General features: G+C 35.8%; 2 protein-coding genes across 2 annotated transcripts; both read right to left on the bottom strand.

The window, feature by feature from the left end:
- Positions 1 to 419: 419 nt before the first annotated feature.
- LOC137721393 (uncharacterized) lies at positions 420 to 3,598 on the bottom strand. Its single transcript, XM_068460489.1, has 5 exons — positions 3,420 to 3,598; positions 3,226 to 3,318; positions 3,023 to 3,142; positions 1,245 to 1,635; positions 420 to 1,156 (listed from the first exon to the last, which is right to left on the bottom strand). The coding sequence occupies exons 1-5, from the start codon at positions 3,444 to 3,446 to the stop codon at positions 957 to 959; spliced, it is 831 nt and encodes a 276-aa protein (XP_068316590.1). The 5' UTR covers positions 3,447 to 3,598; the 3' UTR covers positions 420 to 956.
- A 1,826-nt stretch (positions 3,599 to 5,424) lies between these two features.
- LOC137720134 (auxin transporter-like protein 1) lies at positions 5,425 to 9,657 on the bottom strand. The gene is made up of 9 exons (XM_068459143.1): positions 9,425 to 9,657; positions 8,429 to 8,615; positions 8,131 to 8,316; positions 7,923 to 8,035; positions 7,347 to 7,530; positions 7,148 to 7,245; positions 6,427 to 6,634; positions 5,968 to 6,225; positions 5,425 to 5,776 (listed from the first exon to the last, which is right to left on the bottom strand). The coding sequence occupies exons 2-9, from the start codon at positions 8,594 to 8,596 to the stop codon at positions 5,561 to 5,563; spliced, it is 1,431 nt and encodes a 476-aa protein (XP_068315244.1). The 5' UTR covers positions 8,597 to 8,615; positions 9,425 to 9,657; the 3' UTR covers positions 5,425 to 5,560.
- Between the last annotated feature and the right edge of the window lie 7,155 nt (positions 9,658 to 16,812).

Raw genomic sequence — 16,812 nt, forward strand, 5'->3', positions numbered from 1 at the left:
TTTCTTTGTTGAAGTGTGAACCCTGGATTAATTACGATGAGACAATGTATCCACTCTTTCATAGGATTCAGTAATATAATTGTCCCCTAGGTTAGGACAATCTGTCTATTTAATCAAAGATTTTTCAATGTGACGGAAACACAGTTCGATACAGAAAGTTTAATAATAAAATTGGTTTGAACATAAAAAAATAAAAATAAAACTTTTAACCAATTATATGATGACACTTGATGTATCGAACCATATTCCTAGCGTACTAAAAAACTTCTCGCATTCCACCTCTATTTCAAGTTTGAATTGTTTAAAAGGAATTATTATTAGCATTCCAAAAATCTCATTCTACACTCCAAATTTGCTATATTAGGAAAGAAAAATATACTTATGAAATGTGTAGGAATGCCAATAACACTTCCCTTGTTTAAATTATGGTTATGTTTGAAAGATCTTAATTACATGAATTACAATTCCTTGCACAGTCTCATCATTATGAAACCATTTTCATAATTATTTTCAAATTTAAGGTTTTTTAAAATTATTATTCCTAGGAATAGAGAGAGTTTCGAACCGAAAGTAAAAACAACACCCAATCTCCATAATCCTCTTCAAAATCAAAGTACAGCAAAAAGGCTGACTTTTAAGATGAAAAATCACCTGTCAGATTAGATTACTTGCATTAAAGAACCAACGAACTAAGGCCACCCACAAGCTTTAGTTCCAATGGCTTCCAATGGCTTTTAAACACAAAATCTGGGTTCCAATGGCTTCCAAAATGTACATTTCTCATGTCTGTAGTTGCACTGGTTTGCACAAAACGTCGACACGATACGTACGACAGCCATAAAACAGATTTGAATGATCATACTATCAGTTTGTCGCCGAAAGGTTCCAAACCTGTGGTTTTCTATACAGCACTCCTATTTCTACATACTACAAGCATGACATGATTGGCAAGAGCTTCACATATCTTCAGGTCCCATGTCCCATCTCGACTTCCGCTTTTTCTTCTTATCTGGCCTAATAAGCAATTTGACCAACTCTGACAATGGAGACGACGCCACTTCCACAGGATATTCCTCGTCATCGCTGCAAACCCAGCCGTAGTAAGGTCTAGGCCTCCGGGGTGGGCAACTGTCTACTCGGAGGCCATCCTTAGCATCTGCAAGACAAGTGAACATTTATAATGGTAGTGATGAATGGAAACTGTACATGACTAGATTTTTATGAGTAATTAGAAGATAAGCTACCTGGCATTTTAATCATTGATGCCGGGATAGGTCCATTAGTATGTGATGCAGAGTCACAAGGATCCTCAGTCAGCAATGTGCTGTTGACAGCCTCTGAGCAGGTAGATAAAATGGCAGTCCTTGCAGTTCCGGCCACTGATCCAGCATCTTGCGGAGCATTATCACAAGTAGATAGAATGGCAGTGTTTGAGGGCACAGCAGCTAATGCATCATCTAGTGGTGCAGCATCGTCTAGTGGAGAAGCATCTTCTAGTAAAGCAACATCTTCTAGCGGAGCAGCATCATCTTGCATAGCAACATCTTCTTGCATACCAGCGCCTTCTTGCATAGCAGTGTCTTCTTGCATAGCGGCGTCGTCTTGTGGAGCATTATTGTCTTGTGAAGCAGCATCCTTTTAAAGTGAAAAAGAAAATAATGTATGCTCAATGCTACCAACAGTAATTAACATAAATGAAAGGTTCGGACTAGAATTATGAGTAATTTTGTACAATTAAGTAACGAAGGTCAAGGTGAGAACCAACATCACAGATGTACGCAATGCAGTTCTATCACACAGAAATGAAGGGCAATTTAATGTATAATCCTACTTTAGAGAAGTTGGAATAGCAGGATATTGTGAGGCCTACTAGTGAGCCAATATTAGACATGATAACAGCTACTAGGAACACAATGCAGCACACTGCAAACCAATGACGTTAGCTTTCTTTTCGCAACAAAAATTAGCAATCTCAATCAGTTTTATGGTCATTTTCACGATTTTATAATCAAATATTTACAAACATAATCAAGCACCGTGGAAATTTAGCCAACGACACTCTTCAGGTTACCATGACCCTAGACAGACCCAACAAGCTGCACCTGCTGGTACTACACAGATCCACTGTCATAGTGTCATCCATGTGACATAGTTGGACATACTGCTCTGGCTTACCCACACCGAGCCAAGTTCTCTTATCAAGGCAAGGAACCTTCTCCATCACCGACTTTCATGACTGCAGCCTATGGTTTCCATAGTTATTTTTGTCTCACCGACAGGGGAGCAACAAACCAAATCACAGCTAATTGGCTAGCACCTGTCATGGCCAAGATCCAATTAAAACAGGTAATAGTTCTTGTCCCTCTATTAGACATGTTGGCTCTTTCACTTTAACTGCCAAAAGCCAAACCTTTAACTTGTCTAATATACTTCCTGACATCAACGCATATTTTCTCTTTGTAAATCAGTTTTGTCAAGATAACCATTGCCGCTTTATCTCTGATGCTCGTTCTTTCCAAGCCATCTACTATCCCCTTTGCTGTAATTCACAGTGATGCATGGTCATCGGTGTTATGTGCCTCTTGTGGATAACAGTACCTGGTTGTTCCCATGAGATAAAACTGATGCATTGTCAGCTTACGTGAATAATTCATTTTCTTCCTCAACTCAAGTGTTTCACCTTGATGGCAGTGGAGAGTTTGTTACTCATGCTTTCAGCAATTTCTCTCTTCCCATGATATTTTACACCACAAATCTTCCCATCATACACCACTCTCTGCAGATTCTCTCCCTTCTAAATTTGGGTTTTATGCATGTGCCTCTTAAACTTCTCTCATTACTGGACTGATAATACCCCGACTTAGAATCAAACATGCATTGTTCTTACGCTAAACTAACAAAAAGGATACAGATTTTCCGGGCATCACACAACATAATTACAAAGGGCCAGAGAGAATTAGAGCACAATGTACCAAAAAGGGAAGCAAGTTCAGCACACAAAAACAAGAAGCAATCAACTTACCCTTTTTTCAGCAGCCTCTTGGGCTTCTACTTTCTCAAGAAGTTGCTCAACTAATAGCGTATAAGAACCCTCTTCGATAAATCGCCATGGATTCTCTGTCCTATTATCTCCCTTATAAACCTGAAAGCAAAACCCAAACCCTAATGCGATTTCCTCTCTGAAAATACTGAAAACACAATCAGAAGACTAAAAATTAAACCCACCTTCAGTAGGTCATTCACCGTAGCACGAACGAGTTTCTCGTCAAAACCCATTTCACGCGTCGCATCAATGGCTGCATCCATTCGAGTGTCCTTCTGCAAATACCAAGTGAAAGAGCAAAAATGACAGAAAATACGCGCGAGAAAGTGCGGGAAAAGGCGAGAAAGTGTTGAGAAAATGAAAGAAAAGGCCGAACCTTTCTGCCTCGTGCTCGTGGAGCCATCGTTGGAGCTCCGTCGTGCCACAATCTGAAGGCCCAAATCTGCTGCTGTGTTGATTTTACTCGAAATGGTTAAAAAAGGAAGGAACTTGAGGGGGTGTGAGCTGGGTGAGTGTTTGGAATTTGAAAATTGCAGGTGGAACCGTGGAAAGTTGGTTGTCACACGCAGTTTGTAAGTTTAAGAGCTTTTAGGGGTGTTTGTCTTTAATATTTTCACAACTTGGGCCAGACTTGTTTTGTGTTGGGCTTTTACTTGAGTTTTCCCTTTTCTCAACAAAAAAAAAAAAAAAAACTAACCACTCTAGACAACGGATAATTATTGTGTTACAACAATTCGATTGCCTGTGTAAAACGTCGATAATTATTTTTTATTTGACCAACCATTTGTGTCTAATGATCTAAATTTGCGTCCGGACTAAAGAATTTCTCCTATGAGCAAACGCTTCAAGTGGTTTCTTTTTTAATTTTACGATCCCGAACGCTCTCTTGTTCACAATCTATTACATTATGAGTGTATCACCCCTTCTATAAACACGACTAGATAATCAGTTCAAATGGTACAAATAGTTTTAATCTAGATTGCGCCTTGGCAACTATTGGTCCATATATTGCCAATCTTTTATTGTCCAAAAACATGGTTTGCAATGCCACTTGATGATAGATTTGAGATATTATCGAATAAGATTTTTTGGTATGCATCGATGTATACTACATACCAATATTTATGATCATTGACTTTCATATGTCATTCATTAAGTTCGTGTCATACACTAGAGTATGGTGAAGATCCTTGATTACAACTATGATGTGCCAATTGCCAACAACAAAATGCAATGATGATTTTATGGATCAAAGTCAAGGGGCTTACTTGCTTTATGGAGATAATAACATGAAGGTGGAGCTTTATCAAATAGTTGATTGCATTAAAGACAAATATAGATTTAGAAAGAAGGAAAAGATGCATGAAGGATGAACTTAGAGAAAGGAAGGTAGGGATTTGTTCCAATCATAATATCATATCAAGACAACCTTATCAAGTCTTAGTTTTTGCACCTAATCACGAAGAGCAATCATCAGATAGAGGCAATGAGGAATTTTACCATGTTCGTGACCACAGTCAAATAAACTCACTAACTCGGAGCATGATTAGGATCCAATATTTAATTAGTATAGTTTAGTTAGGTTTTCAAATGTATAAGCATCTCTAAAAGAGTTCACAAAATAAAATTTGAAGTGCCATGTATAATTTTATGTTTATTAAGATTTTAGACTCTTCAAATATTATTCTTATTATAATAATGTGTCTTTATCAACTTTTTACCAAGAAATAAAATAATAAAAAAGGTCACCTAATGAAAAGTTAGAAAAAAAATACTAAGATTTGCGGTATGTAGGAGCAAAGTTGTGAATCTACAAATTTTAGTTTTTAAATTACCATATGAGTCAACAAATTTGTATGCACATTTAGAAGAATTGTTGGAGATGCTCAGAGTCTCAAGTACACAAATAAGCAGCAAAACGACATGCGTGATGAGATCAAAACCGTTCATTTATTTCCATTCGTTATTATCCTTATTATCATTACCAAAACAAATAACCGTAAAAGGATGAATTTTGTCTTTTGAATCATTTTCGAATCGAACCGTTATTTTTGCATAGAACTTTCTTGCCCCTATTTACATGAAAATACAATAGATGAATAGTCATTCGATGAAAATCATTTGAATATTTGTGAATATGTCTAAGAAAACTGATAAAAAAAATAAAAAAAACTTAAATTGAGAATTTTGTGTCAGTTAAGGGAGTTTAATTTCAAATTGTTCATTATAATACGTTTTGGGTTTCGTGTGAACTCACATGTTAATATTTTCGAATTTGAGTGATTTACAATAACATCAAATTTTTAAGAAAGACCCAAAAGCTAAATGTTCTGCGGTTGCCTACAGCGTTGCTTAATCAAATAGAACAATTTCACATAAACTAAGAGTAACAATGACTTTGCTTTGAATCAAAAGGAAACAACACCAATTCACCATTCACATAATATTTATAGAGGCTACACAAAAGAAAGGCAAAATGCAGGACACCATGTGTATGATACAAAGTCAAAGAGAAGCTTAGTGATGTGGTGGTAGGGAGGCTGAGACTTTGGGAGGGCACTGGTAGCACTTTGCAAACAACCCAAAAGTGTCAACTTGCCTGATGAAGTTAGTCACGCTAGCCCACCCTCCGAACCCAAACCCGACTACGAGCACCCACACCACGATGAATGCGTTCACCACGTACATGCCTGTCCAGCTCGGGAGGAAGAACGGAAGCTTCTCTGCCGCATTCTGCCCACACGAAAATCACATAATTGCACTTTGATTAGTAATGCAATCTCCAATGTTGTCCGATGAAATGTGTTGTAGACATAATGTGCTAGGTTACATTGTCTACGAGGCCTCGTGCGCACGCACATGCATACACATACATATATAGCAGTATCGTGGGGAGATTAGGATTGACTCGATTGAGGCATTACCTGGCGAGCAGAGGCGGATTTGAAGGTGAGCATATGAGCTAAGGCGGGTATGATGTAGACGGTGAAGGTGACCAAAAGAGCACCAACGGCTGAATTAATGGGACCGAAGAAAGGAAATATGATGGCCAAGAACCAAATCGGTATCACCACAGGCAACCTGGCAATTGCCCTCAAACATATGCTCTTGGTGTCATGCATTCCAATTACTTTCTCCCACACAAAATACAAAGGCGTACAAGCAAAGCCGAATGTGATGAACTGCATATGCCAACCACATGGAAAAATACATCACCACAATTGAAATGTTTCAAGTTCGAAATCATGACTCCGAAAGTTCAAACTGAAAGCGACCATGGTAGCTCAGGCAGTACCAACTTTCAAAAAGTTACATTAGTAAAGTGCCAAAACAGCTAGGAAAAATTAATATGTACAAGTAATTGGACTCATCAGGATCATCACCTGGTGAATAAGCATCAATGTGACACCCGCATCGCGCCACTTAGTCCGGGGAAGGAGTGCCAAGGCATTCGAGTGTGTGAGGAGCTGGTCGCCAAACGCCCAGTACACAGCAGTTGCAGATGGAAGGGTTAGAGTGAACACATAAAGGGTAGCAAACAGATAGACATACTTAAACTTCTGAGGCTTCCACATTGCATGCATGATTTCCCTGCAAACAATAACATCAATTATACATAAAGTTTACTAAGCAAAAATTAATTTTTTTTTTATGATTAAGAATGTATGAGTAGTCAGTGACACCGTAAAAAAACCATCACCAAGTCTTATCCTACTAAATAGGGTCTGTTGTATGAATCCTAGATCGAATTATTCCATTTATATTCTCTCACTTATATGAGCTTGACCATTCATAGTCACTTAGTTTCACTTTATTAGAAAACATCTTGAGTTCGAATCTCGGATGGATAATTGATAATTAAAAAACAAATATTCTTACTCATACAACATTATCATTTCCCTTTCATGATATTCACTTCTCTCACCAACCCACATTAATGGCAAGAAAAAGCTGCATAATATTGAATTCCAATGTGCAAGAAAGCCCTTTTGAAAACAGAGTAAGAAAATAAAATAAAAATAAAAATAAGAAAAGAAGAAGAAGCATCATGATTAAATCACTTAAAAAATTAAAACTTTAATAACACTTTAAAGAAAGACTCACACAGTGACGGCGTGTCCGCCGAAAGTGTAGAGAATGTTGGTGGCGCCGGTGAAATACCAAACCAGTTTATCTGGTCCTGAGTGTTTCACACCCTCAACCTGTAAAACAAGGTCAAAATCAACGGCGGAAAAAAGAACAGAGAGATAACCGAAGAGCAATCATGGCCGTTGATCGAGTAAATAATAATTAATTATTTTACCTGGCCATGCACGATGGCTGCAATGGTCATGTACCAGGCAGTGTAGGTGGTCATCCCAAGCCCTAAAAAGGACCATATTCTGTAGTTGTGGAAGGAAGGGATGAAGACCGTGGTGGCACAACATGCCCCAAATATGTAGGTCCACGTCCTCTTGTCCAGATGGTCATTTATGTAGTATATGTTGCTGCATAATCAAGCATTAATCAACAACACAACTAATTAATTAAGTATTAATCAAGCAAAACAAGATGGGAAACGCACACAGATATAACTTGTTACAAATTTTTAGTCAAAACTAGAACTCGATGACACTAAACAGACAATGACCCCTTTAAACTCTACTTTTAGTCCATACACTATGTCCCAAAAAAACCCATGTCTCAACTTTATTTTATAAAATGATAAAATTGAAAAAAAAACTTGTGTTAAAACGGAAAATCGCTCAAACATAACCGGTTAAATGAGGACACTAAACAGACAATAAGCCGTGTATAACCCGCGTTTAGTGTTCTTCAAATTCAAATTTTGATTAGAAACTTGTAACCGGTTTTTTTTGCGCAATTAAAAATGACATACCTTGCACAACCTATAAGCTGGATGACAGATCCAAAGAGGAGGAAAGTGCAGTTGAAGGCCAATCCAACGGCTTTCCAGTAAGGACCCAGCAAACCATCCAACACTTCGAACCACTGCTCAAAAAATTTCCACAGAACATAATCGAACCTTCTCTTCTGAACTGAAAATTATGTAAAAAAATGGTTTTTGCAGTGTGAGAAATAATCACCTGGATGACGTGGTTCTTGAAGCTGACATTTTCCTTTTCTTTTCGGCTTCGATATTCGACGTAGAGAATGCTGATCAGATAAGCGGTCCAGCTCCCCATTATTCCATAGAAGACCTGGAATATGATTCCCGAGAGCATTCCCAGTTGGGAGAAAGAGTAGGGCAGAGTCAGCAGAACCTGAGCAACCTGTTCTTGTTTTGACCGAAACAGAGCACAACAGGACGATGACAACGTTAGATTATCAGAATTTGTGTCTGAAAATGTGAATTTTGAGGTGGGATTTTGGTAAATGTTTGACCTGGTTCGATGCGCAGCTGAACCAGGCGTCGTAGACTGATCCACCATGCCAGAGGAAGCTTCTGAGGTTAAAACCAGAGTTAGGATCTGCTGCGTGTTCTTCTTCTTCCTCCCTGTCAACAGTCTGGTTGAAGGTTATGGCTTCCTCTGATTGCTTCTGTGCTGCCATTGCTGACGGATTAAATGATCTGAAACAATTATCATACAGATTAAACCAGGAGATTAACAACTAATCACTCCAATTACCAAAACCCAGAAGGCAAACAAGAGGAAAGTGAGAGAAAAAGATACTCAACTCAACTCAAACAAAAAAAAAAAAATCTGATTTTCTTTTGGGAGATGGAAATGCGTGAAGAGGAAGAGAGTTTGTTGGGGATTTATAATGGAAGCTTTTATGGGGATTTAATATAATGTGAGACTCTCTGCAGAATCGGTTACTTCCTTTAACTCCACACACTCTAGAGAGAGAAAGTAGAGAGAGAGAGGCGGAGAGGGGAGAGGGGGAGAGAGTGATTTATCTCGTTTTGGTCTTTGAATGAATGAAAAGAAAGCAGAGAGAGGAGCATGCAATTGCAGTAGCGCTTGGGTTGGCCGTTGCAGAGAGTTTTTAATTTCTGAAAACTTCCAAAGGTTGGAACTTTAAAAATAAAGATGTAGACTTTAAGGCTCGTGTCAGACGCAGCCGAATTTCACCCTCTCTCTCCCCCCGAATTTGGCACAATCTGTGGCAGCAGTCAAGATGATTAGGTGAGAAACACAAGAAAAGAAGGGGAAGAAAAGGAAAGTTTGTTTAGAGGTGGTGAGTGTTGCTTTCTGGGGATTTTGATTCCTGGGTTTTGAGAGAATAGAGAGAGATCTGACAAAAAGGAGGCACCTGAGAAGGAAAAGAGTTGCAGAAAGACCACTACTTTTACATATAAGAAAAATATAACACAATTTTATAATATATTTCAGAAGAATTTGAGAAGACAGTAGAACAAATGAACAATGTAATTACCAGAGCACGATCCCTTTTTCTTCTCAGTTTCTCTGTCTCTGTGTACTGTGTTTCTGTCAACTGTTGCAGCGAAGTTACCTTCTCTCGGTGAACCTCTCTCTCTCTCTCTCTATCTCTCTCTCTCCTCTCTGTGTGTGTGAGAAATATTGAAGTAGTTTTATAATGGCAGAAATGGAGGCTGGTGGACAGATAAAACTTGGATGATTGTCTTTACTAAATCCAGCTTCAGTCTTTTGTGTCAAATTACTCCTTTCTGTGTCTCGTGTTGCACAATATTATGGCAGATTTTATTACACCACACTCCCATTTTCTTTTTCTTTCTGAGTCTCTAATATTGTTTTTATTGCTTGATTTTTCTTTAATTTATTCGTTACAAATGTTAGACGAAAAAAAGGGGTAAGGAAAAAGCGAGTATGAAAATCGTTTTCTCTTTCGTTATGATAATTACATTATAAATATAGGAAATTGTTATTGGCACTTCAAAATTCACATTTTACACTCTAAATTTTCTATATTTAGAAAGAAAAATACACTTTTTAAGGAGTGTAAAATGAGATTTTTGGAATGTCAATAACACTTCCCTAAATATATTATAATTTGTTTTACTGTTAGGTTTGTTTAGAGGGAGTATTTTTGCTCACCATCATTTAGTGTGGCGTATGCTCACCACTCCATTTATTACCGTTAGATGAGTTTGAATTTCGCGATTCGTGTAGTGGATAGGAATAAATCTCAAAATTCAAACTCATTTAATGATGATAAATAGGATGGTGAGTATACACTACCCTAAATGGTGGTGAGCAAAAATGCACTCTTATTTAGAATGTCAATTAGAATCGCAGGTCCATGTATTTAAACCCCTTGTCATTATTAATTTGACTTATAATTCGAAATTGATATTTACGTACATATATCAAATTGTCACGTTACACGTTGTATCCACGTCGTGAAAGCAAAATATTTCTACATATGATGGAAATCCAAATATGCTGGCAGATCTCCTCTAATTAACTTCAAACCCAAGGTGATTATAATCATTCATCTTATCTTATACTCTTAAGAAAACTCTAAGTTTTCATCATGAAGAGTGAAGAATACTTACGAAATTACTTATTTCCACTACATTACGCTTAAGAACTAGTAGTTAATTGGTACCTACCCTAGGCCTTTGTTATATTTCTTGAATATATTGTTACTAACTCATGTATTATAATAATATTATGATACGAGTGGTTAATAGTATATGGCTCTTATTCTATGAATTAAACGTACGTCGTAGATAACAAGTTGATGCCTCCCAGAACTATTACCGATTGAGTCATTTGATTGCTTAAGTTAAGTCTTCTTGATTAGTTTCAAATCTTTCAATCTTTCGATGATCCCTTAGGTCTTAGTACAATAAATTTCATGGGCTGTTTTTATGCACTTTCAAAGGAAGTATTTTAAAAATGACTTGTTATGGACTTATACAGCCCCATAACGTGAATGATTTGGTAACATATTCACAAAAGAACAGATTTATTTATTTATAACATGAGTTTGAAGAGATCTGATGATTGAAATTATGCGGAGAAAGTCTCGTTCTTTAAGGAATTTGGTGAACAACTCTTTTAACATGCAGTCAAAAGTAAGCAAAATCAAATCTTTAAATGGAGACTTTAATCTCTATCAAAATCACCATTAACGTCTACTAATTTCCCTTTTATCATTAGAGATTAGATAATAAACATGCTTATAGTGGGTGGAGGGGCCTCCTTCTCACTTGGTTCTTCATCTTTTTACTTAGCTTTTCCATAATATGCTCTCTGTCTCTCTTTTCTCAATTATCTCACTCTGACTCATAATTCATGCTAACTATTTCTTTTTTTCTTTTTTTTTATTCAAAAATGAAGACCAACTAGTAACTTCGTCACGTCAGTCCATTATTTAAAGGGCCGGAAAGATTTACATAAGCATTTCAACCTTTTTTTAGCCATCATCGTGTGATTCACTAAAATCAGGAATTGAACATAGAACGTGCGGTATAGAATACAGCCTGACATTCGTCGCCAACAACTAAACCACCCCGTGATAGTTTTATGCTAATTAATTCATTAATTAAAATTTGCATGGCTCACCACCTTAAATATTCATTTAGTTTAATTTTTAGGGACATCATCCTAACCTAATAGTGCCTATCGAATCGATTGTATGGACAAATTTGCATCTCTCTCTCAGCCGTTTTAAAGCAACCCATGAGATTAAGAGAATCACTAGGTAGAGGTAATCTAAGTGGTTCTTGTTGAGTTATCAAAGTAACCCTACCCCGTTTACCTTTTGTGAATACTAAAAGTATATATTATGCATCACGCATGCCGGCGCCCAACCCTAAACAACATTAATTTTGGAATTAGTGAGAGAATTAAGATAATGATTAAAAAACATTAAACAGTAAAACCATCTCTAATGGTTGGACTTAAAACCAAATTTTTTAACCCGAAAAATTTAGCTTTTAGCGCAGAAACAGCTTTTCTGCTCTAATCGTTCTAGCCTAAAATTTTAGGTTGGAATTATTAAAGAATGAACTTAGGTTTTTTTTATATGTTAAATTAATTTTTTTTAAATAAATATGTAGACCATCATAAATTAATTTTATAAACATTTTAATCTAAAAAAATTAAATTCCAATAAATATTGAGTGTAGTCTACTCCAATTTCTGGGCTAAATTTTGGAGGGAATTTGACATTGGTTTAGCATTTAGCATTTAGCCCAAAATTTCCTCTCGAATTGGAGTGAGTTTGAGGGGAAATTTTGGGGAGTAATTTAGCTTTTAGCCTACCATCAAAGTTGGTCTAAAGCTAAACCGGTAGTACACGTACAAACGCATAATTATAGAAAGTATTTGAATCGTTATGTATAAGGAGTGAAGCAGTGTTCAAATAATGATTACCCTCAACAAGTATTTCATTCATTTTTTCAGTCAAGTAACATCGATGCGGAGAAGAACATATATAATGTTGCATTCATATATACGTTGTATATAGCAAGAAGATTATGGATTCTATAAAGACATTTTAGCCAAAATGATCCCTGAAATTAGTATAATTCTTCACTTTCGTCCTTAAGATTTGAAATCGATAGAAATTGTTATCCACCACCAATCATTTTGGTCATTTCCTGAAACCTGAAATATCTCTATTAAATAAGAATCAAGATGACAAAAATATCATAAATTTAATAAACAATGGGCCTAAATGATTTGACAAATTTTGAGGGTATTTTTGTTATTTTGGTCTTATTCAACAGAGATTTTTCACTGAATGACCAAAATGATTGACGATGAACAATTTTAGGGACAATTTCTATTAATTTTAAAACACAAGGATCAAAATAAGGAGTTATACCGATCTCAAAAACCATTTTGGTTAAAAATTCTTCTAGAAACCAAGGTTCAACTTAAGCCACAAGGCTCTCTCTTTAATCTTATATACACTAAAAGAAAATTATTCGAGTACTTAACGAAAATACAGTCAGATTGATTTATTCGAGTTACTATGCCCTAATAGAGGAAAATAAAATTGTACATACATCGAATTCCTACGACCGTATCGTAGAGAAATCCATGAACTCCGTCTCTCCTGCCATCACTACAATTCTCCAATATTTGCAAATTGCACCTACCACTAACATCTCTAATCATATCAGCATGACAAATTTGGGTGGGATGAAGTGAGATTATTTTTCAAAACTCCTATGCAAGGGAAAGGTCCAAAAATGCCATAATTATCACAAGGAATTTGTAGGATACCCCACGAAAATAAAAGAATACTTTCTTGCAATAAGACTGAAAAGGAAAATATTGGATTTATTAGGCTTTTTCCATATCTGCCCAAGGCTACGTTTTTTTTTATCTATTGTAAATTACAGGATGTGTTGTTTGAATGTTATTCTTTTTTCTTTAAATTATTAAAAAATAATTTAATCATTACCTGCCATCACGTGATTTAAAATTTTGATATCTATAATATTTGTCTACAAGTAATTCTTGGTATTTTTCTTGTCTACAAGTGATTTAAAGTTCGATTTCTCATCTTGTAGTTGAGTTAGAAAAAAAAAAATTTGATGCACACGTTTTATCTTTTGCTTTATTCGATACGAATGTTATGTAGCTAAATAGCTCGTTTGGAAGCTCTTTTAGATAATATATTTTGAAAAACACTTGAAGTGTTTTCTGCAAAAAGCATCAATCATCTGTTTCTTTTGAGAAGCACTTAAAAATGTTTTTTCAGAATTCACTTGCATTTTTACTAAGAATTAGTTTTAAAACATTTTCATCAAAAGTAATTTCAGTCGTTTTAAAAATAATTTCAAATGAGTTAAAAAAATTGTGTAAAAATTATTTTTCAGTTTTAAATTATAATACCACTCGAATGAGAAAAATCGCTAACCTCTCGTTGGAAATTAATTATTAATGTAGGCCCAAAATCTATGAATGCTGACTAGAACATTCATCATTTCTAATCCCATTCCAAAGTGCCTCACCGGGCCACACCAAAATCCATCTGCTCAATCAAGAGTGCAAAACACAACATTTTAATATTTTATCAATCATTAATTTGATGGAATAATGCTGTTGAATGTTTTTTTTTAATTTTTTTTATTTTATTTTAAAGGGACTAGTTAACGGCTTAGTTATAACAGCATTTTTTTTTAGGGGCTAGGAAGATTTATAAAGATATTTTAGTCTCTTCCTGACGATCATCATATGATTCACATAGCATTATAAATCGAATCCAAGACATGCCGTATAAAATACAAACCTGAAATTTGTTATCAACCATTGAGTCATTCTATTGTGTTTAATGCTGCTGAATGTTTAATTAATTATACAAGCATCTTCTTCAAGTTTATGCGGCTTATGGCTTATCATTGACTCTGAATCAGCATGAAAATTTAGTAATGACTGGTTTGGATGTAATATGATTTGGGCGTTTGGTCCACCGATTTTTTCAACTTTATTTGCATGAATGATAATTATTATTAGGCCAAATATAAGCATTAATTAGTGATAAGTAACATTAGTAATTGTATTAACGAGTCCCTTGTAAGTTTCATTCACTTACCTACGTTAACCTTATGCTCTACGTAAATTTTGGATCATATTTACGTGAGTAAGAGGAAATTTTAGCGCAATGGTCTCTCAATTAAAATTTTGTGATTATTGGTCATTTAATTCATTAAAACGTGCATGTATGGTCCTTTTCGTCAACTTCCTCAGAATTTCTATCAAAACGAATCATGTGCCACATACTTGGTAACTTGAGGCTGAATCAAATGGGCAAATATGAAAAACCAAATGCGAAAATTGTAAAAATTGTCTCTTAATTTTAACCCATTGGAGTAATGGTTCCTCGACTTTAGTCCAATATGTGCAACGCTCCCTCAAATTTAATCCAATTGTAGTAATGATCCCTTAAGTTCGAAGCAACTTTAACTGTTGCTCTAATTAAATTAAAATTGGAATATCATTACTCCTATTTTCTCTGGGTAAGGAATTTCAAGTTCGAAATTATCTCTCTGTTTATAAGAACAAAACATGCAAAGTAAACAGAATTAAATAGTTGTATTCGAAACCAAACCAAACCTTTTATCTCTTTGTTATGCAACAAAATCACGGAAAGATCAAAGATTACATCAAATTAGGTATAGAGTGGAAATCAAAGTAGGCAAAAACATCAAAATGGTTCAACTCAAAATCATACTAAATAAGACCACATAACTGATTTTTTAAGGTCCTCATTTTAAGAACATGTGAAGTCATTTTTTATACAAGCCCTCAGATTAACCTTATAGTAGATTAAGCTATCAACTTAAATAATTCATATTACACCGAATCATAATAATTATGCAAAGTGATTAAATTTATAAAAAAAAAATCTCGTGTAAAACCTTATGTCTTCTTCCCCTACCATCTCTCTTCTCCATATCCCTTTCCTTTCCCCGTCTCTCCCTCGATTGTTCACTCCCCTTCTCTCCTCCTGAGTTTTTTTGTTTTTGTTCTTTTGCGTATGAAAAAGGGAGAGGGAGAGCTGTTTCAAAATTTTCACCATCGCCGAAAAATTCATATGAAAAAAGGATTAACACGTTGAAGAAGTAGGGAATCCCAATTTTCGAAACCACACAATCTCAAATTTTTTGGTGCTTGGTACCTAGCTGGGTTTGAATATTATTTATAAAAAAAAAAAATGGATGAAATTGGATGTGTAAAGTTACTAGGTAAATGCAATTGGATTTGTTGGGTTCAGATATTCGACGAGGAGACTAGGTTTTGCAGATATAGAAGATGTTCGATATGATGTGAAACCTTCTTCTCTCTACTTATTTTTTTTGTTTGTTTTATCTATTAGTATTTTATTTCCGTGTAATAAGAAGTATTTAAGTTGACAGCTTAATTTATTGTAAGATTAATCTGACAACTCATACAAAAAGGGACCTTAGGAGAGAAGCCTCTCAATAAGACCATCATCTCCTACATGTCCCATTGTCCACAACCAAATCCATCCTTTTCAACTTTGCAATTTATTTCTTGCTCCACACTTTACACTACAACATCATGCATATATGACAGAGTTTATCTCTGTGTCCGCTGAGAAGGAGGTAATATCTAATTACTGTTGACCGTATCGGAGCGAAGATTCTGCTGTATAACCGAAGATACATATGACTATATGAGAATATTTGATATTGGAGAACCATCAGCCTACTGCTCTAGCAGTGTTAAATTCCACGGACCATGTGTTAGTTTGCACAAGTCTTTTCAAAGGGCACCTTCCACCACCTGCCCAATCTTATATGAAATATATCATGGACTTGGAGACTTGAATTTTGGATTTTTGTCTGCCACAAATGGCTCCCATCATTTTTGCATCCATTTAAGTTTTTAACGCTCACGGAAACTGTGCTGCAACTTGACCTCACTTATTTGTGTCCCTTTCCCGATTTCTGAACTCTCATTTGCTTGCTCTGACTTCCGTTACTCTTCCCACTTCAGCAAAACCGCAATCAAATTTTTGGGCACGGTTGTCTGGCATCTGCGTTGCGTAAGACATCGCACTCATAGGCCGACACTCTCAATGAGATGAATGGCGTACCGTTATCTTACTGCGAGTGTGTTGCCTTATGCATTAACCGTAATTAAGATATTTGGAACTAAAATATTGATTAGAGCCTGCCGCATAGAGCAACACAATCAGTGTAGCAGAACATGTGTGTGGGTCACAAAGTTAAAAAGCCAAAGCTTCCAATTGTAACAATCAAGTAGGTCTCAATCTGAACCTAGGGCTCGTGCAAGTAGCACTTATGCCCATCAGCGCTACTCAAGTGCGTTTCCAGTCAGAGAGGTATTTCT

This window comes from Pyrus communis, chromosome 16 (genome assembly GCF_963583255.1).
Source record: "Pyrus communis chromosome 16, drPyrComm1.1, whole genome shotgun sequence".
In the NCBI taxonomy this organism is placed as follows: domain Eukaryota; kingdom Viridiplantae; phylum Streptophyta; class Magnoliopsida; order Rosales; family Rosaceae; genus Pyrus; species Pyrus communis.